The sequence below is a fragment of the Crinia signifera genome, chromosome 8 (assembly GCF_055691185.1).
Source record: "Crinia signifera chromosome 8, ASM5569118v1, whole genome shotgun sequence".
Lineage (NCBI taxonomy): Eukaryota > Metazoa > Chordata > Amphibia > Anura > Myobatrachidae > Crinia > Crinia signifera.
The window spans coordinates 61,558,993-61,586,096 of record NC_139224.1 but is presented as its reverse complement, the minus strand read 5'-3'; the positions used below and the strand labels follow the sequence as shown (position 1 = coordinate 61,586,096).

Here is a 27,104-nt window from a genome sequence, read left to right as displayed (position 1 = left end):
AAAAAAAAAAAAAGCCCATACAATGAATGGGCAGCCTGTGATTGGCTGAGCGCTCTCTCAGCCAGTCAGCAATTGGCTGAGAGAGCGCTCAGCAGCCAATCACAGGCTGCCCATTCATTGTATGGGCTTTTTTTTTTCTTCGGTACAGACAGCTCCCGGCTCAGCTGTAAGTAATTGCCGCCTCTGTGTCCCCCGCAGCGTCCGTCCCCCCAGCCGCCTCAATGTCCCCCAGCCGCCTCAATGTCCCCCTGCCCCCTGCTCACTTCACATTGCAGCTCCCCTGGAGTTGCAAATGATACATCGCATGCGATGTATCATTTGCAAAACTTGGCACATCAAGTGCCAAATCGTGTGTCCCCCTCCCGGGGAGCTGCAGGGGGGAATCAGGTCCGACTTGTCCTTAGGACCATGAAGGTCAACAAACATTGAGACGACCACTGAAGGTCAACACAGGAAAAAGGTCAACATGCCTAAGGTCAAAATATGCATTAGGCTGACATTGGGAAGGTCGATGTAGGTTATTTGATGCTCTACCATCCTCTAGGGCATGAGGAGGAATAGAATAGAGTGCCTAGCATACCAAATGCACCAATACAGTGCCCATGCCAACATTTGGGACAAAAAAAACCCATGTCAACCTAATGCATGTGTCGACAATATGGCCCTGTCAACCTTTTGTCTGTGTCAACCTAAGGCCTGTCACACTTCAGTGGTTAACCCAATGTATGTCAAACTTCATTCTGCCGACCAAATGATCCATACCCATTCTAACTTATCATCATCAGTTTCTTATATAGCGCATACATATTCCGCAGCGCTTTACAGAGTATAGTTGAACATTCACATCAGTCCCTGCCCCAGTGGAGCTTACAATCTATATTCCCTACCACATGTCCACCCACACACAGACATTCTAGGGTTAATTTTTGGGGAGCCAATTAGCCTATCAGTATATTTTGGGATTGTGGGAGGAAACTGGAGTACCCAGAGGAAACCCACGCAAACACGGGGAGAATATACAAACTCCACACAGTTAGAGCCATGGTGGGAATCAAACCCATGCTGTGAGGCAATAATGCTAAGCATTACACCATCCGTACTGCCCCAATACACTATTAAATGCCGAAATTATCATACAGCAGCAATAGTCCTGCATGACATGATACAGGTGTATTTATACTGCTTTTAGTGTTGCCCACAATTGTTTTTTCTGGAACACCAGAGCAACCAGGACACGTCCAGACACAACTCTGCATTGGGCTGATGCAACTTTCACACCAACTACAGCATGCGGCGTTTAGCCTGGAGCACAGAAAGTGTTTTGGTTGTGATTTATAGGATTTAAATTGCCCAAAGTACGTGGTCTCATCTCAGACTCAGTTACTTGGTTGGGCAACAGGACGGGGTGTCGGTAAGTCGGCCTCATCATTAGGCTTGAGCACAGCAATTCGACGAAGCCATTACAACAAGGGAAGATGACTGGCACAGCATATACAATTAGAAAACTTTTGGAAAGTGAGAGCAACTGCGGAACACTGGGCTATTTCACTCTTTTTGCACAGCACCACCTCGGCTACACCTGACCAGTATAAAGCAACATGTCCGGCCAGTTTTAGAACTGTATCTTCCAATAATCCCTGGCAGAATGCTGGCGCGTTTAGTACCACAACAACAGCTGGACAGCCACGGGTAAATCACCTTGTGTTTATCGCAACAATCCTTCCCAGGAAGTATGCTACACTTCCCGCCGCCGCCGATACACGAAAGTCTCACGTAATTTCAATTTGCGTTCCACAGTTTCGGGTCACTTCAGTGACGCCATGCTCCACACGTCATCATCCAGCGCCACAGCCGGGGGGGCGTGGTATGATGTATCAGCATGTTCTCTCAGTGACACAGCAGCGCCCTTATTAGTAATGACATGGCAAATGGGCGTGACCTTCTCCCCAACGTAATGTGCGGCCTCCGACCGGTAGGCGGACGTTCGTCAACAGGGTGATCTGGCTCTGAATGGCCGGACTCCCCGCAGTGGGCGTGCCCAGTAACGTGTGTGCCCGCCCACTGCTGCCGGGCTGTCATTCACAGAGACTCTGTTGCTGCTTTCGGTGTGTTGTGCTGTGGGTGTGATACAGAAGGTTGCTGCTATGGAGCAAGCTCCAGTACCGACTCCCGTCCGTCTGTACGTGTACGACCTCTCCCGGGGCCTGGCACGCCGCCTCAGCCCTGTCATGCTGGGTAACTACGTCTCTTAGATGTGTATGAATGTATGTATGTATGTATGTATGTATGTGCATGCCGCCGTGACTATGGCTTAATGGACAGTGCTAGTAGGATGTTATGCCCCAAAGGAGCCACCTGCAGTACCCACTGCCTGTCACTGGCATAGCCATCAGGTGGGAGGAGGTCCCAGAAACCTACCCAGTTCTATAGTCAGAGATTTGTTAGAAAGCACCCAACCATTTCCACATGTGTGGGGGTGTATGTGTGTCATATGGTGCTGTCACCCAATGTATTATATGCATACTGACATTTTCATATTCTGTCTTTGTTCTCCTCAGGGAAACAGCTAGAAGGGATCTGGTGAGTGTCTGGTTTTACTTTATTAGGGTTTTTTTAATACTGTATAATAATTATGCTCAGGAAAATGTATTTTGTGCACTTTAGCTGTACTTGGGAATAAGCAGTCCTGTCACACACACAAGTGCCATGCCAGCAACTATCCTATCCCTTGTAACATCCCTTTGCCTTGTAGTAATGCTAAGGCTCCCGTGTGTCCTGGTTTTTATAGATCAGTCTCATTTATTTCTCCAAGATATAAAAAAACGAATCCTGTTTAACTCAAACTTACTATAGAGTATGTAACAGAAAAGATCAGGATAGTTTATGTTCAGTTATGATTTTTTTTTTTCATACCCCCACTATCCACGTCGGCGTAGAGTTGATTTTATAAAGCGTGGCGAGCGGACACGGAATACATGTAAAGTAATCCACATCCCCTCGTGGGGCTCGTTACGCTTGCCACACTTTATAAAATCAAATTCACACCGACGTGGATAGTGGGGGTATGAACAGGTCGGGAGGACGCGTAATGCATCCCCTTATGGGGCTCGCTGCACTCTCCAAGCTTCAGGCTGGCGTCGATAGTGGGGGTTTCAAATGGAGGCATTTGTATTGGCAAATGCCTCCTTTATTGTGCATGAGACACACTTGCGGCCGCACCCCAACTTTGTGCAGGAGACGCACGTGCTACCGATCCCCTAACCCTGTTGGCAGGGTTGCCGTACCCTGCCGCAATACTTACTGAGATGCAGGAGCGTAGCGCCTCTCCGCCAGCGCCCGCATGATCCCCTCTCCGCCGGCATCTGCAGGCTTGCCGGGGACAGAGCTGAAGCTCCCGGGGACAGTACGGTGACTAGCTGCCTGACGGGGACACTACGCTGACTACACAGGGCTGCCACGGAGTCGCTATGCTGACTGCCCTAGGCAGCTGTTGGGCAACGCTGACAATGTAGCTTACCTACACTGAAAACGTAGCATAGCCGGGCGCCGTGATAATACACAAGTACCATTTTTAACCCTGTAATTTGCTGCTCAGGGTGAAAGTGCACCCGGTAAAATGACCTGGCACTCAAACTGCTGGGTAATTCCCAGGTCGCATGTCTGATAGTGGAATAAATATCTAAGTAACAATGAGAAAGTATTGACGCTTTCTCACAATCAAAAATTAAAGGGGCATATTTATTAAGCTCTGTGAAGGGATAAAGTGGCTGGTACTTTATCACCGAGCAAACAGCTCCTAACTCATTTTTCAAACCCAGTCTGTAACCAGCCAATTTATAATTTCATTGAGCTTAATAAACGTGCCCCAAAGTCTTTTATAAAGCGTGTGATGCAAGGTGTTTTTTAAGGTCCACACACACTGGACGATTTTGCAGACCGATGAGGGTGAAAAACGCTTGGCTGAAAAAGCCGTCCACCTGTCGTTCATCTGCTGGTAAAACCAGCAGATGAGAGACAGGGCCAGCGATGATGCAGGAGCACGCATCAGCACTCACCGCTCATTGCTGCCCCATACACACTCGTGGTTATCAGCTCAAAATACAAAACTTCAGCTCAAAGTCGCCCAGTGTGTATGGACTATTATTTATTAATCTATTTATTTTACTTTTACACAGTGTAGTGGAATACCTACATGCCTATGCCAAGCAGTTACTATAAAAAAAGCGGTTGAAAAATGACAGCTCATCAGAACTAAAGAGGCAGTAATATTTTGCTGCTTCTTGTAGTTCCATAATTCTGTGTTAAGTCTTCATTTAAAAATCACTTGGCGTAATGTGTTTTTGTTTAATTCACATAATTGTTGATTGTTTTGAGAATATTTAAAGTTATAAATATTTTTTTTTTATTTTTCCATACATCTACAATGTTGTTTGGATGGCCATGATGACTTTTTATTCCTATTATTTATTAATTTTCGTGGCCATGCTCGCACCCTGCACCTGTCATAACGCCTGCAGTTCTTCTTTCCTGCCTGGGGTGTCGCTCTCTGCTCTGGTGCTTCTTTTACACTGGTCTGTATCTCTTTGCTCAGATACATAATAGAGTGTGCTAGAAGCACCAGTGACATCCCAACCAGGAAATAGGAACCGGACATGTTGTGACAGGTGCAGGGTACTTTATGATGGTATTAAATATATGACTATAAGGCCCCATGAAACATAAATAATTCTGTCCAAATATGTGATTTTCATGTATCCCAGCTAATAGTCCTGTGACTGTAGAGCAATCTCACTAATCACCTGATGCCACTAATTATTATTTGTTTTAATTCCCAGGCACACTTCCATCATTGTCTTTGAGGAGGAATTCTTCTATGGCGGAGGGGGCATCACTAGCTGTGTGCCGGTAAGAACATGATTGCAGTGTCCCCGATGTTGCTATGGGATGATTTCTCAGATTTGTACATCCCTTTTAATGACTATGAGCATAACGCAACTGTAATTATACTGTGTTCCAATGTAATGAAGTCTGTATTGGGTCAGTAATTTTAAAATATATAAACTACACTTTCTGGGCTCATTTGATCAGGGCATCCTTTACCTATTTTTTTTATAGAATATCCCTGGATAAAGATGTCCTACAAAAAATTGAGTTTATCAGTGAATGCAAAACCTTTCTGACCCATCCAACAGGTTCACTGTAGGTATATCTCTGATCAAGATGTCGACAGTCACAGTCAACCTTTACATTTGGATTAAGGTTAGGGATATAGGGGTAGATTTATTATAGCGGTGCTAAACGCGCCGCTATAACAGTTCCTGCTTCGCCTCATTAGCAAGGCGAAGCAGGAGGGGACACCGACAAGATATATCAATATCTTGCTGGCCGAAGCGGGGGAGTGTCAATTCCCCCCTCTGGCGATGTCCCCTCCTGGAGACAGCGTATCAGTTAATACTGATGCGCTGTCTCCTTCCCCCCGGCCTGCGCACTGCGCATGCTACTCTCGCGAGATCACCAGCGCAACTCAGAGCCAGCAGCAGGGACAGCGCTGTCCCTGCTGTGGGCATAGGGCATCGCCGCCTGCAGCTGTTGAAGTCGATAGCTGCAGGCGGCGGAACGGTCAACGATGCTGACTGTTCATAAATTAGGCAGGAGGCAGGTGCGCACTACTAAATATCGTAGCTGCGCTATGCCACCTGCCCCACACCGCCGCACGACAGACACCCGCTTGGCGGTTTCCTAGATCAGGGGAAGCGCTATCCCCTGCAATAACGCACGGGGATAGCGCATATTCCCCTGATCGTCTGTTAATAAATCTACCCCATAATTACAGTCAATAGACTTTGTCAACATGTCGACAATGTAGACTTCACTTCGATGTTGACATGGTCAATTTTGGCAAAATAAACATGTCATCATTATGAATGCCGAGAAAATATTCTGCACCCATCCAAAATTTACCAGATACTGCACTTTCTTCTGTCTGCATCCATTCTATGGAATTGCCTCACTCAGTCAACAAGCCTTTCTTCTACCCTCCAGTCACTGAGGCGCTCCCAGAAAAGTCCTCTTTTCTGCAAGCACCAAATTCCTGAATCGCACTCTTAATCCGCCTTGCCTACACACCCCCAGGTAGTGAATGTGTGCATGTACATGTGGTAGGGAATATAGATTGTAAGCTCTACTGGGGCAGGGACTGATAGAAATGGCCATACTGATGTAGCCAGACTCATCTATACTGTTGACCCACCATCCTGGCTTCATTGTCAGGACATGAGAAATGACCCGTTATGGCGTACGGTTACAAATTCTTGTGATTACAATGCTTCGCAGCTGGTTGGCGATCGCTCCAATAATGAAAACTACAGTACAGTGCCATGGATGGATATGTGAAGCGCCATTGCCATTTACTGTCCACCTTTGCTTCCACTTTACCAGTGTACAGTATGCAGAGCTTACTGTAGCTCCATAAGGGTGGGCTCCATTGTGGCCGATAGTCTCAACCCGCCACCATGTTGTACTGTAATTATGCTATGAAGACGCTCATTTAGCCCCAGGAAATGCCAAGCTTAGCTCCATAAGAGTGGGCTAAGCTCTGCATACATTACCCCATGATTGTCTGGCATAAGTAACGTACAACATGGTGGCAGGCTGAGACTATAATACCATACAGGATTGGCAGGTGTTAAAGGCGCTTATAAAAAATTCAAGATGAGACCCAAAAGAGAAAAACAAAAAGCCACAATAGTGTGATATTGTTTCAACAATAGAAATGACTTAAATAATGATGGCGTTAACTCGTACCCACTAGTGAGGTCTACATATGTGGTAGACAACAGCGCATGAAGGGAGGGACGGTGCTCGTCACTATGGAACCAATGCTCCTCTCACTCTCCTTCTTGGATAAGAATTGTGTCTCAAACAGATAAGAAAAACATCATGGTGCAATAAAACACACTTTTTTTAATAAAACACAGATAAAAATAGATAGTGTTTAGGATCTCAGGATCCATTCAATTATGTCTACAGGTGATTACAGCCAAAAAAAGCATGTGTTGTTATTCCAAAACAGGCATCCCTGGATAATGGATTTAGAGTGGAGAATCCGTCTGGTCCCTTTCACTGTTCTTCCAAATGACCACGGCCGACCAGTTTCAATACCTTGCGATATCTTCCAAATGACCACGGCCGACCGGTTTCAATACCTTGCGGTATCTTTTTCTTGAAAAAGATACCGCAAGGTATTGAAACCGGACGGCCGTGGTCATTTGGAAGACAGGATTTTTGAGAACCAGGACTGGACCATGAGCCTTGTGCTGGTTATAGAAATACAGGGGCTCCCTCCCCCCCCCCCCCCCCCCTGTATTTCAGGGCCGGCTCAATGACCAAGCCTGGCACTCCATTTATTTTTTAATGATTTTCTTATTTATCTTGCAGATCTGTGCAGGCTTCAGGCAAATATGCTGCAAAAACATGGTCTACTTGTCATTCGTACGAATGATTGTAAATTTGCAACACTATGGCCATATACGGCCGTGTTATCGATGGTGAATGCATTCGTACAGTCGAATTCGGCTGACCTTACCGTATGTCCTGGAGATTCCCTTGTCACACAATCGCATTTCAATAGTAAAGTCTTTTCCACCTTAAATTGTATAATTTAAGAGCGTTAGCATATCAATTAGCCCGTGGTAATCAACCGTGGCTGATGGAATTCAGCCCTTTGTGAATGTACACATTCTTATAAGCTTGCCAGCAGGGGGCCCTCTTATCTCTTTGGTAATTGACAGTCTGTTTTTGTTGCCATAGTTCAAATTACAAACTACTGTGGAGTATGCTAGTGCTGTATACATCAATGTTGACAATAATTATGCCTATTTTAATTGAGTTGTAAGATCGACTATATTGTATTTAGATTAACTTTAAAAGCCTGAATTATAAGCAATATATTTGCTGGCTTGTATATACTGTATGTAGGGGGAAGTGAAGACAAGACTGGAGCACTGGTATGAACACTCGAATTGTTAAATTTACTAAGATGGGATTTCTATTGAAGATGGGACCAGCAACCAATCAGATTCTACTTCTTATTTATTTAGCACCTTTTAGAAGATAATAATGTCGGATTATACTCACCGATAATTCCTTTTCTTCTTAGAGACCATGGCAGCCTTAACATTGGGATTTCATCCCTCCTCCTCGTAATTAGACAGGTTACTTTTTTCCCAGGGACCTCCCCTTCCTGTATAAATCCCTGCTCCTCCCAGACCCTGGTGTCTTTTCGAGTGTCTCCTTCCATTCCTGGGAAAAAAGAACACAAAGGGAGGGCAAACCATGGCTGCCATGGTCTCTAAGAAGAAAAGGAATTATCGGTGAGTATAATCCAACATTTTCTTCTACGATCCCATGGCAGCCTTAACATTGGGAAAATACCAAAGCCAATAAGAAAGGGAGGGACACAATAGCATGTTCTATAGATTTTTACTTTTTAAACACACTCTGCAAAACTTGACCCCCAAATTGAGTTCTTGATACATCTAGCTCATAATGCCTTGAAAAGGTATGAACTGAGGACCAAGTAGCAGCGTCGCACAGATCCTTGACTGATGCATTCGCCTTCAGAGCCCAGGACGTCGCCGTAGCCCTCGTGGAGTGTGCCGAAATGATTGCCGGAACTTCTCTTCCTTCCAATTTATATGCAAATGAGATAACTTCTCTCAACCATCTAGCGATGGTCTGCTTGGTAGGTGTAAGCCCCTTTCTGGCTCCCTCTGGGATGATGAACAGGCTTCTTGATTGCCTAACTTCCTCCATTCTTTGTAGGTAAATGGTAATACATCTTACCACGTCCAGTTTGTGTAACAATTCTTCTTCTTCACTCTGTGGGTCAGGATAGAATGAAGGTAGTGAGATTTCCTTATTGAGGTGAAATTCAGAAATCACCTTTGGAACGAAATGTGGATTTGTCTTTAAAACAATTCTTCCTGGAAGTATCTTTAAATAAGGTTCTTCAGCCCAAAGGGCTTGTAGTTCACTGACTCTTCTTGCCGATGTTATGGCAACTAGGAATACTGTCTTCCATGTTAAATATCTCAATGAAGTCTCGGACAAGGGTTCAAATGGAGGTTTCATTAAGGTCGTCAGAACTAAATTCAGATCCCATGATGCTACTAGCGCTCTAATTGGAGGTCTCATCCTTTTAATTGCGTTACAGAATCTTATAATCAACTGTTCTTCTGCTAACCTCCTCTCCACCAGAACGCTCAAGGCTGAGATCTGCACTTTTAATGTAGAGTTGGCCAGACCCTCGGAGAACCCTCTACACAGGAACTGTAGAACCTCTGCTGTGGATGTCTCTTGGATTGGTAAAGTTACCCCTCTCCAGTTGATAAAGGTACGCCATACCCTATAGTAGATATTCGAAGAAACTTTCTTCCTTGCTTGTAGCAGGATCGCCACCACTTGATCTGAGAGACCTTTCTGCTTCAAGGAGTTCCTCTCAATCTCCAAGCCGTCAAAGCTAGAGTAGCTGGATCCGGGTGAAGCACTTGATCCTGTCTTAACAAATCTTGTCTGAGAGGGAGGGTCCATGGACCTAGAATCGCCAATCTCTGTACTGTTGCAAACCAGGATCTCCGAGGCCAGAAAGGAAGGATTATTATCACCTCTACCTGATCCTCCATTATTTTCTTTAGCACTTTGTGAATTAATGGAATTGGTGGGAACACATACCCTAGCCGGAACGTCCACTGGACTGATAAGGCATCTGCTGCTGATGTTTGGGGTAGCCAATATCTGGAGAAGAATTTCTCTACCTTTTTGTTCAAATGTGTTGCCATGAGGTCTACTTCTGGAACTCCGAACCGGCTGGTCAGTTCCCTGAAGGTCTCTCCATTCAACTCCCACTCGCCTGGGAGGATCTGCTTTCGACTGAGAAAGTCTGCCAGTACATTCTGTTTCCCGGGCATGAATAAGGCTGTTAGGGAATTCAGATTCTCTTCTGCCCATGACACTATCTTCGCAACTACATTCATTAGGGACTTGCTCTTCGTACCCCCCTGATGATTTAGGTAGGCCACGACTGAGGTATTGTCCGAGAAGATTCTCAAATCTGACTTCCTGATTCTTGGAGAAAAGAACTCGATTGCTCTCCATACCGCCTCGGCCTCTCGCCAATTGGATGAATTCAGACTTTCTCCTTTTGTCCATAGCCCTTGTACTGTCTCTCCTTCGGAATGGGCTCCCCAGCCCGACTGGCTCGCCTCGGTTGTAATGACTACAAACTTGGGCACCCGCAACGACGTCACCTTGTCCCTCAGGGTTGGCTTGCTCCACCATGACAGAGATTTTCTCGCTTTGTCTGGAATTGACACCTTCTCTGTTTTTGCCCATCTTCTCTTTAGGTATGGCAACACTGCCCACTGTAATTCTCTCATATTCCATTGAGCCCATGGAACTATCCCGATCGTGGATGACATCATTCCCAGAAGCCTCACCCAATCTCTGAGAACTACAACCCTTCTTTCTGTCAAGGCGACTGTTAGATCTCTTATCTTCATACATCTTTCCTCTGACAGGGAAATATTGAACCTCAGGGAATCTATCATCACTCCAAGAAACTTTATTCTTTGTGCTGGCTCTTTTCTACGTTCACTAGCCATCCGTGTGACTGTAAGTACTCCATGACTATCTTGAGCTGTCCCATTAGAATCTTCTTGGAGGGAGCAGCTATCAAAATATCGTCCAAATAGGGCCATAACAGAATCCCCTTCTTTCTGAGATTCGCTATAACTGTTATTAGCACTTTCGTGAATACCCTCGGGGATGAGGCTAGCCCGAAGGGGAGGCACGTGAACTGATAGTGTTTCCCTTTGATTGAAAATCTGAGAAATTTCCTGTGACTGTTGTGGATCGGAACATGATAGTAGGCGTCCTTCAAGTCTAGGGACACCATAAAGTCTCCTCTTCTTACTCCTGCTGTGATCGTCTTCATAGTTTCCATCTGGAATTTCCTTACCTCCAGGTATTGATTCAGACGCCTCAGGTCTATTATAGTTCTGAAACCCCCTGTATTTTTCCTTACCAGGAAAAGATTGGAGTAAACCCCTCCATCCTTTGTTCTGATGGAACCGGTTCTATCGCCCTTATTAGTAACAGATTGACTATGATTTTCTTCAATTCTCTTTCTTCCAACCTTGATTTTGGATCTCTCGACTCCATAAAATAATTCTTGATCGGTGTCTGAGCAAACTCCAGCAGATAACCTTCGGACACTATGTTCCGAACCCAAATGTCCTGAACTGAATTCCCCCAAATGCTGGCAAATAGTAACAGCCGGGCTCCTACCGGGGGAAACTGCTGACTGTCATTGCCTGCCACCTCTTCGGAAGTTTTGACGAAAGGACTGGCGAGAAGAGGCAAAAGCCCCTCTTTGACTGTATGGCCTACCCGGTCTATAAGACTTGGCTTCTCTGAACGCTTGTCTAGAGCCTGAAGGGTATTGGAAACGAGTTTTCCTAGCTTGAGGTAATTTCAAGGATTTACCTCCCGTGAGCCTATGAATTAGCGCATCCAATTTGGTCCCAAATAGAAATGTTCCTTCAAAAGGTAATGATACTAGACGGTTCTTTGAATTGGAGTCAGCAGCCCAGGGTCTTAGCCATAGAGCTCTTCTTGTGGCTACTCCCGCTGACATAGCCCTGGCTGCAAATGTTGTCACATCCAATGAGGCCTCGCATAAGAACTCCACCGATCTTTGGATCACATCTAAATTCTTTAATAGATATTGTCTGGAGATCTTCTCCTCAATGTCATTATGAAGAGTGGTACACCATACCCTAAGGGCCCTGGCTACTGATGCCATAGATACACCAGCCTTCAAAGATACAGCCGTGGAGAAGTGTAGTTTCCTTAATGAGTTCTCCATTCTTCGATCCATTGGATCCTTGAAGGAGGCCCCGTCCTCCAACGGTAAGGTAGTGCGAGATGTGACCTCCGCCACCGCTGCATCAATTCTTGGCAATCCACACCATTTAATAAACTCATCATCTTTAATGGGATACATCGACTCGGAACAACTTGCCCTGTTTTTTCTCCACATTTGTCCATTCTTTATTAATGACCTCCTTGATTACACTGTGTACAGGAAAGGATCTTGTCTTTTTCGACCTATCCTCAAATAATACATCCGCCCCCTCCACGGGTGTTACCGGATCTTCATAATTCATGGTTTTATATATATTCTTTAGAATAATTTCAACTGTCTCAAAATTGAATATTCTAGTGTCCTCCTTAATTTCACCAGGCTCATCCTCGGCCACCTGTGCCTCGTCAGGCTCATCAGACGTATTGGGATCATCATATGCCAGACCTGCTTGATCCCTGGACCTCTTAGAGCCCTGCTGTTCCATATACTCTGCTTTAGAAACGAAAGAGTCTCTCATCCAGTCCATCAAATCCTTAAGCATCTTAGTATGACTATCACTACTTGCTCCTGAGTCCCGCTTAGGTTGCACTTCACACTGTTCACATAGAGTTTTGCCTTGTACAAATTCAAACTTTCTGTCACAGTTCATGCAGCATGTTTCTCTATGCTTCTTCTTAATTGTTTTCTTTCTAGCTCCAGTCTGTACCTCATTCTCCGGCACACTATGGAGAAAGAAAGCCTGTCACTATGCTATAACAAAAACCCTATTCTTATTAGCATAAAAAAATAACAAGGCTCACCTCACAGGGGCACTCTCTTCTCTAGTGGGGGAAGGCAGTATCTGCTGCTCCATGCTGTCAGAATCTGAATGAACATATTCCCATAAGAGATATCCTTAAAGCATCTGAGGTATCTGAATAGAAAGGACGTGTCCTACCTTAAACCAGCTTAATAAAGTCACTGCCACTGGCCTCTCAGTAATGCTGCACCACCGCTTGCTGAGAGCTCCCTCTGCTTCCATCCAAGCTGCCATAGTGCCGCTAGTACAGCGGCTTTTAACTGTGCAGAGCGCGCCTGAGCGTGCTATCGCCGGAAACGGTGTACCGCAATGCATTGTGGACGTTGTAGTCCTGCCGCAGAGGAAGCGCGTCACCGCCACTCTCAAAGCCTGGCGTCGGCGGAAGTAGCCTCCGGCGCTGTGAATCCTGGTGCTTGTAGTCGCACACGCTGTCCTGGACGCCGCATCCCTCTGTAGCAGTACCATGCTGGTTAGCAGTTTCAGGTGATATACATATATGCCTTCTTTAGGAGACTTACCCATCCGCTCCTGACCTCTTTACATGGACAGTACTCATAGAGCCACGCTTCCATGTTGCTCTTCCCCTAGTGACCCCCTGTATCTATGAAGTGAGCCAAAATAAAAGTAACCACTCCTGCCTCTAACTACACAAGGAGACAGGAAAAAAAGACACCAGGGTCTGGGAGGAGCAGGGATTTATACAGGAAGGGGAGGTCCCTGGGAAAAAAGTAACCTGTCTAATTACGAGGAGGAGGGATGAAATCCCAATGTTAAGGCTGCCATGGGATCGTAGAAGAAAAATAGATTGAATTGGTTGCTATGGGCAACATCCCATCTTCAATAGAACTTCCATCTTAGTAAATTTGCCCCAAAGAATCAATACGGATGGTAAGCATATTCCACAGTAATTGGAGATACAATTCAGCCCTAAGGGCCTTATTCTGATCGGTGCGGCCCGATCAGAATATGCGGCCGCGACCGTGCAGGCGAATCCCCGCCTTCCATACGGATCGCCACCTGCCGTCCGTACGCGGATATGTGGCGATCCGCATGAAATTGGACGGGGATACGCCTCCTCCGTCTTGGGAGCAGCCCCTGCATTCGATGGTCGCCGACCATCGAATGCAGGGCCGCACACTCCACCAGGTCCCGCAACACAAGACCACACGGACACTTGTCCGTGTGAAATCATGTATGGGGGCGGGCAGCTGACATCCGGCGATGTCAGATGCCCGCCCCGTACCCACGCGTCACGGCCTCATTACCATGCATACGCCCCGCGTTTGCATGGGAACGCCCATGAAACGGGGGGCGTATGCATAGGGTAATGAGGCTAAGTAGCCCCTCACGCCCCTCTACGCCCCCTGTGCGGCGTATAAAGAATCCGTGCGGCGAAATCGCCTGCACATGCGCAGAGTGACCTCTGCACATGCGCAGACGATCAACATCGGCGGTCCGTCCGCATGCGGGAATATCCGCACCGATCAGAATAAGGGCCCAAATGAGAAATGGTGAACATGAAATGTGAAGGTGCAACCAAAAGAGTAGAACAAGTTTGCAGTAAGGAAAACTAAAGAAAGGTACTCTCCTTAAGTCTACCTTAAGAAACCGGTCATCTGTATAAAACATAACTTTTAATGGTAATAAATATAAAAGGCAGTCTTAAGGCAGTCTTACATACGAAATGCATAAAGACACACAAATATATAGTTTTTCTTTATTGTATATAGCAATAAAAATAGTTTTACCCTGAATTGTAGAAAAACTGGAGGAAAAAGGCTATATATCAAAAGGCTGCTGGTAACATTTAAAGCCCATACACCCTGGGTGACTTTGAGCTGAAAGTCACTCAAAACAGCAGGTTTGAGCGGCTTTCAGCTCAAAGCCTCCCAGTGTGTACAGCCCGGCAATGAACGCTGCTGTGCGCTCCCGCATCATTGCCGGGAAAGCCGCTCATCAGATTAGCGGATTTTAGGACGGCTTTGCCATATGCAAATCCGTCCTTCCCCCGCCGTCGGTGCCGGGCAGGGGGAAAGCTGCTCAGTGTGTATGCACTGAGCAGCTTTCCCCCCAGCGATGAACGTGATAATTGCTGTCCATACCCGCTGGGCATAGTCACCCAGTGTGTATGGACCTTTACAGTTGTAAGCATTTGGGATTGCCTTGATAACTAATGACCTTTTATTGTCCATGGGATTGTAGAGCTACAATATTTAAGTTTAGTGTTCTTTACAACAATCAATTTCTGAATCTGTTTTCTTCACAATATTTCCATGGGATTACTGTTTTCCACACAATGAATATTGTAATGCAGGCATTCCCAACCACGGTCCTCAAGGCACACCAACAGTGCAGGTTTTAGTGATATCCAGGCTTCAGCACAGATGGTTTAATAAGAATCCCTCAGATACTAATTAATTACTGTGCTCAAGCCTGGATATCTACAAAACCTGTACTGTTGGTGTGCCTTGAGGACCGTGGTTGGGAATGCCTGTTGTAATGTAATGAGGGTACAGGGACATCCGTGTCAACCTATTCTGGGAACTTTCTAAATAAAAATGGTTTGTGTATTGGGATTATAAATTTTGGTGTCAATGGTAATTATAGTTAATTTGTGACTATCTTTTAATCTTCTACATTTACATGCAAAAATTAATTAATACTGGAAAGTATTAAAGTGCATATAACCATTTGATTAACAGTGATGCTACCCTCTTTGTGTTAGGGCGGCACACTTTTGGGTGACCCAGATACCGTGGTGGATCTCGGGAGCACTGAGGTGACAGAAGAGATCTTCCTTGAGTACCTGTCTTCCCTGGGGGAATCTGGCTTCAGGTATGCTTTGTACTAATTAGCAGTAATCTGTAAATGTCTGCTTCTTAAAATAAATCAATAAGTTAACACCGATACATATCATGCTGCATTTGCAATCCCTTATTTATAAAGTTTACAAACTATATCTGTCACTGTGTATCCTGTAGTGACCACAGATGTGTCCTCGAATACATAGCTTTTTTGTGCTATGGCATGAGACGTTTGGTGCATGTTATATTCTGTGCCATGCATAGTTAGTTTTGTACTTTACCATTTTAGGGTATGTATCACAACATGGCTGCATATCAGCAGACTTGTAGTGCAGTTATCTTGCAATTGTGCCTGTGTAAATTCACACGATGCTGCGAAGTGGGAAGCATGGCGTGACTCAGTCATATTGGTCCCCATTCTCTTGCCTTTTTCCTCAGATCAGCATCTTTTTTTGAAAAGTTATAGCACTCGTACACTATTGTATAGGTAAGTGTACCTTGTGCTTTTATTGAATAGCTGTAAAAAAAAATTACAAAGAGTAAAAGAGTCTGCATAAAGATACATGACTTGAAATAGTTGCTTTAATAGTACCAGACAAAAAAGTGTATTTGATGAGAGTTTTAGGATAGGTGTAATGGGACACATCTTTGTAATGCATTAACACTACACCTTTGCATTTACACTGGACCAAATACCCCCATCTTATTATGTTATTGCTAAAGCTAGAACATTGATACCATGGACAAATGTTTTACTATAAAACTATTCCCGTTGTGCAGAAAGCCTTTGGAAGAAGTCTGCAAGTGCATTCCATCCAACTGTACCGTTTTAGCCAGTACAGTACTGTTTTTATTTTTATGGTCTGTAACGGCTAAAACCAATGTACAGTACCGGTGTTCACTATCTGCTGACCCCGGAAACAGAGTGGAACGCAAAGTCGAGGGGACACACACCAGCTGCTCCCAACACAGTGACTGGGGCCCTGTCCCACTCCCTACAATATGCCCGCCACCAGCAGTGCATGGCCCTAATAGCACCGCATAATTTCCCCCACACTGCATCATTTCCCCCACAAAGCAGTCACCATGACTGCTGCCTCCTTGTATATTGATCCAGTGAAAACATAGGAAATGGGGCATGGCTACACACCCCTTAACCCGTGGTCATGCCCACTTCCCCAGTTTATGCCGTTTTTAGGAATAAGATGTTGGAGGGTATGCAAGTGCTGCTGGTTTCTTCCAATATAAAATATTCTGTAATTATGCAGCTGTTACTTTATCCATGCCAAACAATGGTTTCTTTCACACTGAGATACATTGTGTGCCTCTTGTGCTAATTTTCAACTTTTGACTCTCTTCAGGCCTTTGTTGTTCTGAGACACTGAATACTGTGGGTAGAGTAACAAGAGCTTGGGCACTGTATATTTACAGGCACAAGCTGAAGCTCCTCACACTCAGTTTGGGATACCTGGAGCAAGCTTCAGACATCATACACTCAACACCTCCTCCTGATTATTCACAGCTTCTGCCATAGGTTTGCATCTGAGTTTCAGTGGTCACTGCCACTGGACTACATTTCTCAACTAATGGAGTAGGGCTGATATTTTTTCCTATGTCCTTTCCATGTCAAGAGAGCCACAGTACATTGCAGCCTATTGGGTCACTGACAAGGACACTTTGGTCTCTAGCTGTATACTTTGTGCATTGTCTACTTCAGGTATCTGCTTCCTTGCCTTGTTTTATGCCTACTTCCACTGCTACCACTTCCAGCCCACAGAAACATTGGTTCCAAGGAGTTCCGGTACTGACTTTTCCGCCCAGTAGGAAAGCAAGGTGTTGTAAAGCCTTGACACTGAGGTTTCCTCATGTGCTGTTGAGAATTCTAACAGGAAGAAGACAGGCATCTAAAGTTAAAAATGCATCATCTCTTGAAGTTCCCACTGAGGTGCTTAAATCCTGTTCTCTTCCATTTTGGGCCCTGCCCATCAGCCTAGCCCCAGTGCCAGGGTTGTTCAGCAAAGATGATTGCAGTGATGGTTTCCCTTCTAAGGTCCATTGGGATGATTGTCATCCCATGCATATATGATCTGCCCATCAATACAAACTCCCCAGCCTTGCTTCTGGCTTATGTTCTGTAGATCTTGGAATCTCATGTTTTGTTTCACAATTTGAAGAATCCCGGCTGTCATGTTCCCAATAGTTGCTTTTCCTGGACGTTCTATTACACACATCAGCAGAGGGTATACTTTATCGACTAAAAGATCTTCTTGGTACAGGAAGCGGTATAATCCCTGTTCTCCTGCATTTTAGAAGGTCATTGTGATCCTAGTATTCGACCATAATAGGTCTCCAAAAAGAAGAATGCTCATCTTTCTCTAAAAATCATAACAATATTTACAATCAATGTCTATAGGACCCGGGACTTGTGCAGACTGCCAGCTTATAAAAAGACGATGGCCCATAATAATTAGCCAGTCTTAAATAAGTGTAGGACATCCGGACCTTAAAACTGTGAAGGAGTATACTGGCAGGTCTAAGCAACTTTAAAAATACTTTCTTCAAAAGATTGCTGTTTCTGACACAAAGGGGGTTTCATTTGGTTCACTCTTTCTGACAAATTCCTTCTTAGATGGACAAAACCATGTGCACTGCGGGGGGGGGGGGGCAGATGTAAAATGTGCAGAGAGAATTAGATTTGGGTGAGTTATTTTGTTTCTGTGCAGGGAAAGTACAGATTGCTTTCTTTTTACACTGCAATATAGATTTTACTTTGAAGTAAAACCCCACCCAAATCTAACTCTCTCTGCACAAATAACATCTGCCCCACCTGCAGTGCACATGGTTTTGTCCATCTAAGAAGGAATTTGTCAGAAAGAGTGAACCAAAATAACCCCCTTAGTGCTGTGCACGGCAGCTTCTGAGTGTACTGTCATTAATAACTGCTTTATGGCGCCATAGTATCCAGTGTCTCCGAGTGGAGTTTATATTCCTACGTCAGATCCTTTTATCTCCTGCCATTGGTTGGAGTCTGAACGTCCTCATTTTACACTCTTCTTTTCTATATTTGTTTTCCTCGTCACAGTATATAATGCTTGTGGTGGTAGGGTTCTCCTTTCCCTTACGTGTAGCCACTCATGTAGAATTTCCTTTTAATATCTGTACTGAAGGCCAACAAAAGCTTTTGGTATGCTCTAGGCCAGGGGTAGCCAACTCCAGTCCTCGAGAGCTACCAACAGTTCATGTTTTCCAAACCACCTCGCAGGTGGACTCTTTGCTCACTGCCAAATTACAAAAAAACCACAGGTAGAGATAATTACTTAACTTGTGATTCTGTGAGGAGACCTGGAAAATGTTGGTAGCTCTCGAGGACTGGTGTTGGCTACCCCTGCTCTAGGCTTCCAGTAGGAAATATGCTACACCATAACAAAGGTGCTTATGCACCCAAACAGCTATCAGGTGATGCTGTGATCGATTTGACTATCTTCATGCCACCGTTGCTGCATAATGAAGTATATCATGATGGAAATAATGCTCCTCTGTGGTTTTTACAGTACAGGTCGAGTATCCCGTATCCGAATATCCGTTATCCGAATTATTCCGAAATACGGACATTCCAGAAAGTGAAATTTTTTTTTTTTTTTGCTAAAAACTCACTGGGGACATTTGTAATAGCATCACTGGGGACATGATATGTAACTGGCACTATATATGTGCAAGACAATGATTGCTTGGCATTCAAATTCAGTGCTGAGATAGTACACACATTTTGTTTCACGTTTTGAAACCTTGTTTTTTGAACAATTAAAATATATTTGTGTATTTTATGTGGTAATAAAATATATTTGTGTGTATATTATGTGTTTATACAGCATAAATGCAAGATACTTCAAAATACATCATTGAAATATTAAAATATTCCGAAATACGGAATAATCCGTTATCCAAAATTCTCCTGGTCCCGAGCATTTTGGATAAGGGATACTCAACCTGTATTATGTTTTTGTATATGGCTGCTGCTTACAAAAATAGGCATTTATTTTGAGTGTATGTTTGTATATAATCATGCATTAGGTGTTCTACTACTACACCTCAGCATCACTGCAAAATATAGTGACATATTCTAAAAAAAAAAAATTGTTACAAACGTGTTCATTTTAGGAATGGTTTTTGTGTTTAACCTTAAGCACGTCACTCAGCACACCCGTGATGCACACCAGGATGTGTGCTGAGCGATCTGTGCAGAGCAGGGCTTTGCCTATTGTTTGTCTATTGCAAGCACTGTCTCTATTTCTGCGGGCGTAAGCGGCTCATGGGACTGCGCTTCGCCATCACCCGAGGCGATTCACTCGGAGCGACCAGTGCTTCATTTCTAAGCGATCTAGTCAGATCTCTTAGAAATGTGCTGACAATCTCCCTGTGTGAATGCCCCTTAAGTCTTTTGATCACTTTTTTATTTTAAACATACTTGTAATCTTTATTATATTAAAGTGTACATATGTATATAATGCTACAATAAGTAGATCAGTATTTGCATGGTTTGCTTTTTTTTATCCAGAAGGGTCTAGTAACCTCATCACATCCTCATTCATTTTATTGAGCTGTAAAAGACAGAGGTGACCTAAGAAGACATGGCTTCTCTGTTGCCATTGTTTTTATTTTTTATTTTAAATGTAAAACCAGTTTTACTCTAATAAATTCTGTCAGGCAATGGAAAGTTTCTTAATTACTGCTCTGCTTTGTTTCACAGTGGGGAGTCCTACCATTTGTTTGATCACAACTGTAATACTTTTTCCAATGAAGTGGCTCAGTTCCTAACAGGGAGGAAAATCCCTTCATACATCACAGAACTGCCATCCGAGGTCCTGTCCACGTGAGTTGATTCCCTAAGTTAATGAGGGTCTCCACCTTATGGGGGTGATTCTGATTTCGGCGCTCCCCAGCACATTCACAACGTGGACCAGAATAAGGTCCTATATGTAGTAGTTTTCTGAAACCTTCATGCAGCTATTGGCATGGAAACCAAAAGAGTAAAACATACTGGGGGAAATTTACTAAGATGTGTATTCTCCATGACATGTGATGTTGCTATGGGCAACCAATCAGATCCTGTCTACTATCTTCTGAGGGTGCTAAATAAATAGGAAGTAGATTCTGATTGGTTGCCCATAACAACATCACATGTGAAGTAGAATACACATCTTAGTACATTTCCCCCACTGTGTACCAACTTGACATTGTCAAATATTTGCATGATTTGTAGTTCAAAATGTTTTCATTTTCCATTTCTAAACTGCCGCACTTGTGCTAAGCACTCACCCTATAGCAGTTCACCTATCTCCTTCCATTTATCCACAACTGAACTGATCACTGAGCTGTAAAATAATTTAAGCATTTTATTTGATTGTATATATTTTTTCACACCTCCTTTAAACTCATCTTGTTCTCTTATGTCCACCACAGTGTCGACATTCTGCACTGTGACAACATTAGAGTAGACTGGCGAGGTGAATGGTTAGGCTTAAGCACTATGGGAGGGATAGGGGTAGCGTACTCTGACTAAACCTCTTCCTCAGCATACTACCCATCCTACTATGGATAAGGCAGAAGAGGGGAATGGTTTTGTCAACATAACCATGTCCGTATTTTATCACTGACAACATGGTGAATGCTGACAACTAACCAACCCAAAGGGAGTGTCAGTGTATGTATGTATGTATGAGAGTGTCAGTGCATGTATGTATGAATGAGTGTGTCAGTGTATGTATGAACGAATAAATGAGAGTGTCAGTGCATTTATGTATTTATAAGAGTGGCTATGTATGTATATATGAATGAGAGCATGTATGTATGTTTGTATGTATGTATGTATAAGAGCATCAGTGCATGTATGTATGTATGTGTGTGTGAATGAGAGCGTCAGTGTGTGTATGTATGTATGTATGAATAAGAATGTCAGTGAATGTATGTATGAATAAGAGTGTCAGTGTATGTATGTATGTATTTATGAATAAGAATGTCAGTGAATGTATGTATAAATAAGAGTGTCAGTGTATGTATGTATGAATAAGCGTGTCAGTGCATGTATGTATGAATAAGAGTGTCAGTGTATGTATGAAAGAATGAGAGCGTCAATGCATGTATGTTTGCATGTATAAGAGAATCAGTGCATGTATGTATGTATGTATGTATGTATAAGAGCGTCCGTGTATGTATGAATAAGAGCGTCAGTGTATGTATGAATGAATGAGAGCGTCAATGCATGAATGATAGCGGCAGTGCATGTATGAAGAATGTCAGTGTATGTATATGTAAATAAGAGCAACAGCGTATGTAGTATGTGGATGGAGGTTGTCAGCTCCGCACTCAATGGTCTTAAGGGGTTCTTTTCTGTCTGTTGCAGCTAGAAAAGTAAATGGGGGGTAGACTACCTACTACCCATTAAAGGTTTTTTGTGCTGAAAAAGGGGGGGGGGGGGGGGGTGGATTGTTACCAGGGCATATGTACAGAATAATAATTCAGTTACTTTTTGTTAACACTATCCATATATCTATATACATCAAAAGTGTTTCAAAGAATGATGGCTAGACATATAAAAATTCCTAAGCGTTTATTTAGAATATAGTTTCCAATTTAAAATATTTTTAAATCAAAGAAAGTATTAGTAAAGTCAATGTTATTTTAGAATTCTCTATCTAATACAACATTTAACGTGTTTCAAACAACATATATGTGTATATTGTGGGTAATAGATACAATTAATCAGCGCTTTACTCTGTATAGCTGGGATGGAGGGGGGGGGGAGCATGGAGAGAGAAACAGAGGAGATGTTCTCTTGGGAGCATTGTGACACTGCATTTTTCGGGACCTCCCTTGACTCCCGCAGCCTTATCTGTGAGTGCTGGCCAGCGATGGTGCGGACACTTGGCTATATGAAAGTAGGGGGCGCAGTGCACACGAAGTAGAACAAGGCTGAGAGGAATCCCAGGAACTAAAGGTCCCCGATGGAATGCAGTAATACAGAGTATCCTGCCCACAAGCAGCCCATTTAAAGCCACAGGAGGATCAGGTTAATAGTGACTACAGTGGGGTTAATGTGCTCAAACCTTCAGTGTCACCAGGCTGTTCTTGACTCTTTATTTCAGTATTCACAAAGGACTTCTCATTTCTTAACCATAAATGTTTGTTTGTTCTTTCAGACCTTTTGGACAAGCCCTCCGTCCTTTCCTGGACTCTGTGCAAATTCAACCTCCTGGGGGAAACAGTTTTAACAGGCAGAGTGGACCAAGTTAACCAGGATGTGTTGGTTTCCAGCGTGGGCTGTGCCTCCGCTTTTTAACTTAACACTTTTAGTATCTGTTTCTGACCATAAGTGTTCTTTGTTTCTTTCCATTTACACCAAGACCTTTATAACATATTGTGATGGTTTGTCTTTGTCATGACACCAAATAAAATATGGGTGTGGATCATTAGGTTAACAGTGTCTAGATCGCTAGTCAATCACCCCACCACTATTGGTCAACAGGCCTAAGGTTGACACATGAAAAAATGGTGACCTGTATTGGGTCGAGACAAGTTAAAGGTCAAAATGACTTTTTACAATTTGTTTGGTGTCTTAGCCGACATAGGTAATCGTATTAGTGTACCGCATCCCTCACTTGGCTTGCAGCGCTTGGCACACTATTATATTATCCCTCTATACCCACTGGCATAGTAAAGTATGAACAAGTCGTTTTTCAGGTGTCGACCTTTTGCCCGTTAACCAATAGGGGTCAACCTTTTGACTGTCATCCTAATAACCGCATACCAATAAAAATCTATGTAAGCTGCTTTTTGGGTGGGGTACAAAGTTTTTACAAAAACCAATCGCTTAACCTGCTGCACTCCATTTCCTGGAACCACTAATGTCCTGATGGGTCTAATGGTAAAATGATGTACTCCTATATCTTATTTTCTACTTTGTATAAATCGAATTCTACAACTGTAGATGCAATTCTCTGAATGGTCTTATGCACCTGAATGTGCAGGAGTGTGGCTTTAGTGCAGGTGTGTTGCAAACAAGCAGCACTTCCACCAATAACTGGTGGTGTTGCATTAAAGGAGAACACACCGCTAAATATCATCGTTTGGAAAAATGCATATCTATTTAACTGTTTTTTACATGTGTAATAAGCCAGCACCAAATGACAAAAAAAAATTCTGAGAGGAAAGATCAACTCCATTAATCTTCAACATTTAATCAGCTGTGTTTCTTTCACACAATATATATTATGACACATTGGTGGGTTCAACAGAAAGTACAGGTTTCATTTGTACGCTACCCAAAAAAATATATGTATCATTCTAATATAACAGAAATGTAAATTCAAAGAAATTAATATATATATATTCTACCAGGGTTGGTCCACCGTCCTGGAATTTTTTGTTGCAAAATAAATGCTCTACTCAAATTAGGGCTTCATAAAAATGCCTTTATGTAATCTTTAAAAAAAATACCTCTTACACCCATCTTCAATCCTACAAACTCCTGTCCCATTGATACAGCACCCTCTTATTACCTGTCCCACCTCACTTCATCCATTTTCCTGTATTTGCACATTGTACCCCAAAAATGACATTTATTGGCCAACTTAATATAATTCTACAATTCCAAGTGGCTAGTTAATCATTAGGTAGAGTGCCCCAGTGTTTCTGAACCAAACATTTTTACCTGCTCAGGAAGTGGTAAATAAAGGGGTTTATTCTTATTGCACATTATTAAGCATTAATTTCACCTGCATTTAAATCGGATGAAATTGTTGTAAGCACGGTTTTACATTTGCAGACTGAAGCGAACATGTCGTCACAACAAATTCTTAAAATCGTCTTCATCTATTGTGTGCTATTGATGCTCTTTCCTGTGGGTCTTTGGCAACCTTACCCATCATCTGTACATGCAGCTCAATCAGGGAAAGTCACTAGCGATGCAGTATGGCCCCACTCACCAATAACACCTCCCACGCACACTGACGCTCATCTCTGCCGAACTTGGCAAGTGTGTTCGTGTTTGACTCCCCACCGAGACCTTGATGACGAGGTTGCTGGGTAAATACATATCCGTTTTTTTCTGTAAAATGACTATCCATGTCATAGACAGCAGTAGAACTACTGAACTGTATAAATCTAATTTTTATTTTTATTCTAATATTATTATTATTATTATTTTATGGATCTCTAGATAGGTGTCTATTTGCATTGCACCCAAATCCCTTAGAACAGTTACACCATTTAAACCGCACAATGAGATGCCATATTCGTGAAAGCTGTAAATGCTCGGCTTCGGAGTATCCGCAGTGCTGAGATTCTTAAGATCCGTCCACAAAATGCACTTGCGTTCAACTGAATTGAGTGTTTGATCTCTCATTGTCTTTATTCAACAAAGAAGGGCCAAAGTACACTGAATAGTACTTCACCATGTTTTTCTCCAAATCCACATGGGCTTTGTTTTTCTGCAAGTTAATTTTTAACCAATGTTCTTTCTTTACTTCTGACTTACTGTTATTAGAGGTGTATAGAGATAAATGTGCTCATTCAGCTTTATATAGACGTGCGAAGAAAAAGCTAATTTACCTTCAAAGCAAAGCGATTTCACATTGAAAAGACCACTTGCCGGAGTTTCACTGTGAAACCACTTTGCTGTAGTCCCCTCATCAGATAATAGAAGTGTTGTAAAATGCATTTTCACAGTGCCCTTAGCTGTTTTTCTGAGATCTCAATTGTCCATAGAAATTGTAGTGTACTTCCAGTATACTGTATTATAAGTGTTTCAGCATGGAAAGCCTTGATTTTATTCTAATGGCGGATACACCCAGTCCTTTATTTACTAATGTTCAGTTCAGTTTCACTTATAGCCCTGCAGCTTAGCACAGATGATTAAAATAACTTTGAACTTTATAGGGATTAGGACTGTAAGTATATACTGACCATTTCCCAAACACTTTTCAGACCATGGGGCAGATGTATTGAGCCTGACGAAGAGATGAAATGGAGAAAAACTAGAGATAAAGTGGAAGGCACCAGCCAATTAACTCCCAACTGTCCTATTTAAAACACAGCTGATTGGCTGTTCTGTTATCTCCTTATAGTTCATCTCCACTTTATCTCTTCACCAGGCTTAAAACATCTGCCCCCATGAATGCTACATGCATGAAAACTTCAAGAATATCATATATCCACCCTTAAGGTGTGAGCTGTTATATTGGAAAAGTAACGTTTCTACAGATCAGGAGGTAAAATCGAAATATATATATATATATATTTTTTCCAATTGTGTTGTCTTTCCAAATATACCTGTTTAATATTAAGTATAAAGTTCAAAGCAGAGTTAGGATTGGCTAAATGCAGCCGACTCCATGGCCAACTGACATATGATCGCTTCTGAACACAGCTGTGTTCTTTTTAATACAGTAGCTCTACATACATGTTAAGTATTCATGCCGTAAAGTTTAAGGTATGTATGTATGAGAAAATAATTCTATTTATTGTAGTCTTGCAATATAACTGTTGATTTAATACATCTTACATGGTGTAGTAATCGTTTTGTACATACTTTAACATCATTTGTTTTTTTCTTTTTGTATGTGTTATTGATTCCTTCCCTGTATCCTGTTCCTATCAAAAATATAGGAATTGAATGTATAATAAAATATATATGTTAAATTATTCTGATATTTTGTTATCTATTAGGTACACATTCAAAACTGTCAAACCTATATTAAACCTCTATGCCAAGAAAAATGTATTTTTGACCTATTAATACCATTACAAATATATTTACTGTATATACATATGTGAAGTTCACATATTCCAGCTAGTTTGTTAGACAGATGCTGATGTCTTATGGGGTCCAGTTGAATGATTCGCACATTACAGGTTGAGTATTCCTTATCCAAAATGCTTGAGACCAGAAGCATTTTGTATAATGGATTATTCTGTATTTTGGAATCTTTTTAGATTTCGAACACAAGAAATGCATACAAATATATTTTATTTGTGCATGAAACAAGGTTTTCAAAAAAAAAAAGTTTGTGTACTATCTCAGGCACTCAGGGGCAGATTTATACCCATTTTACACCGCCGAAAAATCCGGGTCAGCGGCGGTTCAGACCCGGATCTTCGGCGGTGTAAATCCCTAACGCCGTGTCCCTTTACACGGGACTTCTACACAGGTCCTGACCTGGGTAGAACACGGCTGGGACCTGGGTAGAGGGCGGTGTAAATGGGAACGCTAAACTCTGGGTCGCACCCGGCTTCAACCAGGGTCCAAAAAGCCGGGTGCGACCCGGCGTTTTGGTCTAAAAGGGGTATTATTAAGCTTGGAGAAGAGATAAACTGGAGATAAAATGGAGAAAAGATAAAAGGAGATAAAGCACAGCCAATCAGCTGTGTTTGAAAAAGACAGTTGGGAGTTGATTGGCTGGTGCTTTATCTCCTTTTACCTTTTCTCCGCTTTATCTCCAGTTTATCTCTTCTCCAAGCTTAATAAATCTGCCCCTCCGTTTTAAAGCAAATCATTTTCTGGCACATATTTAGTACCATT

The 27,104-nt window shown here is 42.9% G+C and overlaps 2 protein-coding genes across 2 annotated transcripts in view; one reads left to right on the top strand and one right to left on the bottom strand.

The window, feature by feature from the left end:
• The window catches only part of XRCC6 (X-ray repair cross complementing 6), a 45,961-nt gene extending 44,092 nt beyond the window's left edge, over positions 1-1,869 (bottom strand). The window contains exon 1 of the mRNA XM_083156555.1: positions 1,699-1,869. The gene's annotated coding sequence lies outside the window, so the exon portion shown is untranslated. The remainder of the gene's footprint in view (positions 1-1,698) is intronic.
• A 65-nt stretch (positions 1,870-1,934) lies between these two features.
• Positions 1,935-26,227, top strand: DESI1 (desumoylating isopeptidase 1). The gene is made up of 6 exons (XM_083156556.1): positions 1,935-2,235; positions 2,559-2,580; positions 4,836-4,905; positions 15,451-15,560; positions 20,277-20,399; positions 22,726-26,227. The coding sequence occupies exons 1-6, from the start codon at positions 2,145-2,147 to the stop codon at positions 22,817-22,819; spliced, it is 510 nt and encodes a 169-aa protein (XP_083012682.1). The 5' UTR covers positions 1,935-2,144; the 3' UTR covers positions 22,820-26,227.
• Positions 26,228-27,104: the final 877 nt, after the last annotated feature.

Excerpts from the sequence above, each read along its gene's own strand:
- DESI1 (XM_083156556.1), top strand. The coding sequence starts at position 2,145 with ATGGAGCAAGCTCCAGTACCGACTCCCGTCCGTCTGTACGTGTACGAC. Across the intron at positions 2,581-4,835 it reads AAACAGCTAGAAGGGATCTG|GCACACTTCCATCATTGTCT; the intron begins GTGAGTGTCTGG and ends TTTAATTCCCAG. Across the intron at positions 20,400-22,725 it reads CCATCCGAGGTCCTGTCCAC|ACCTTTTGGACAAGCCCTCC; the intron begins GTGAGTTGATTC and ends TTGTTCTTTCAG.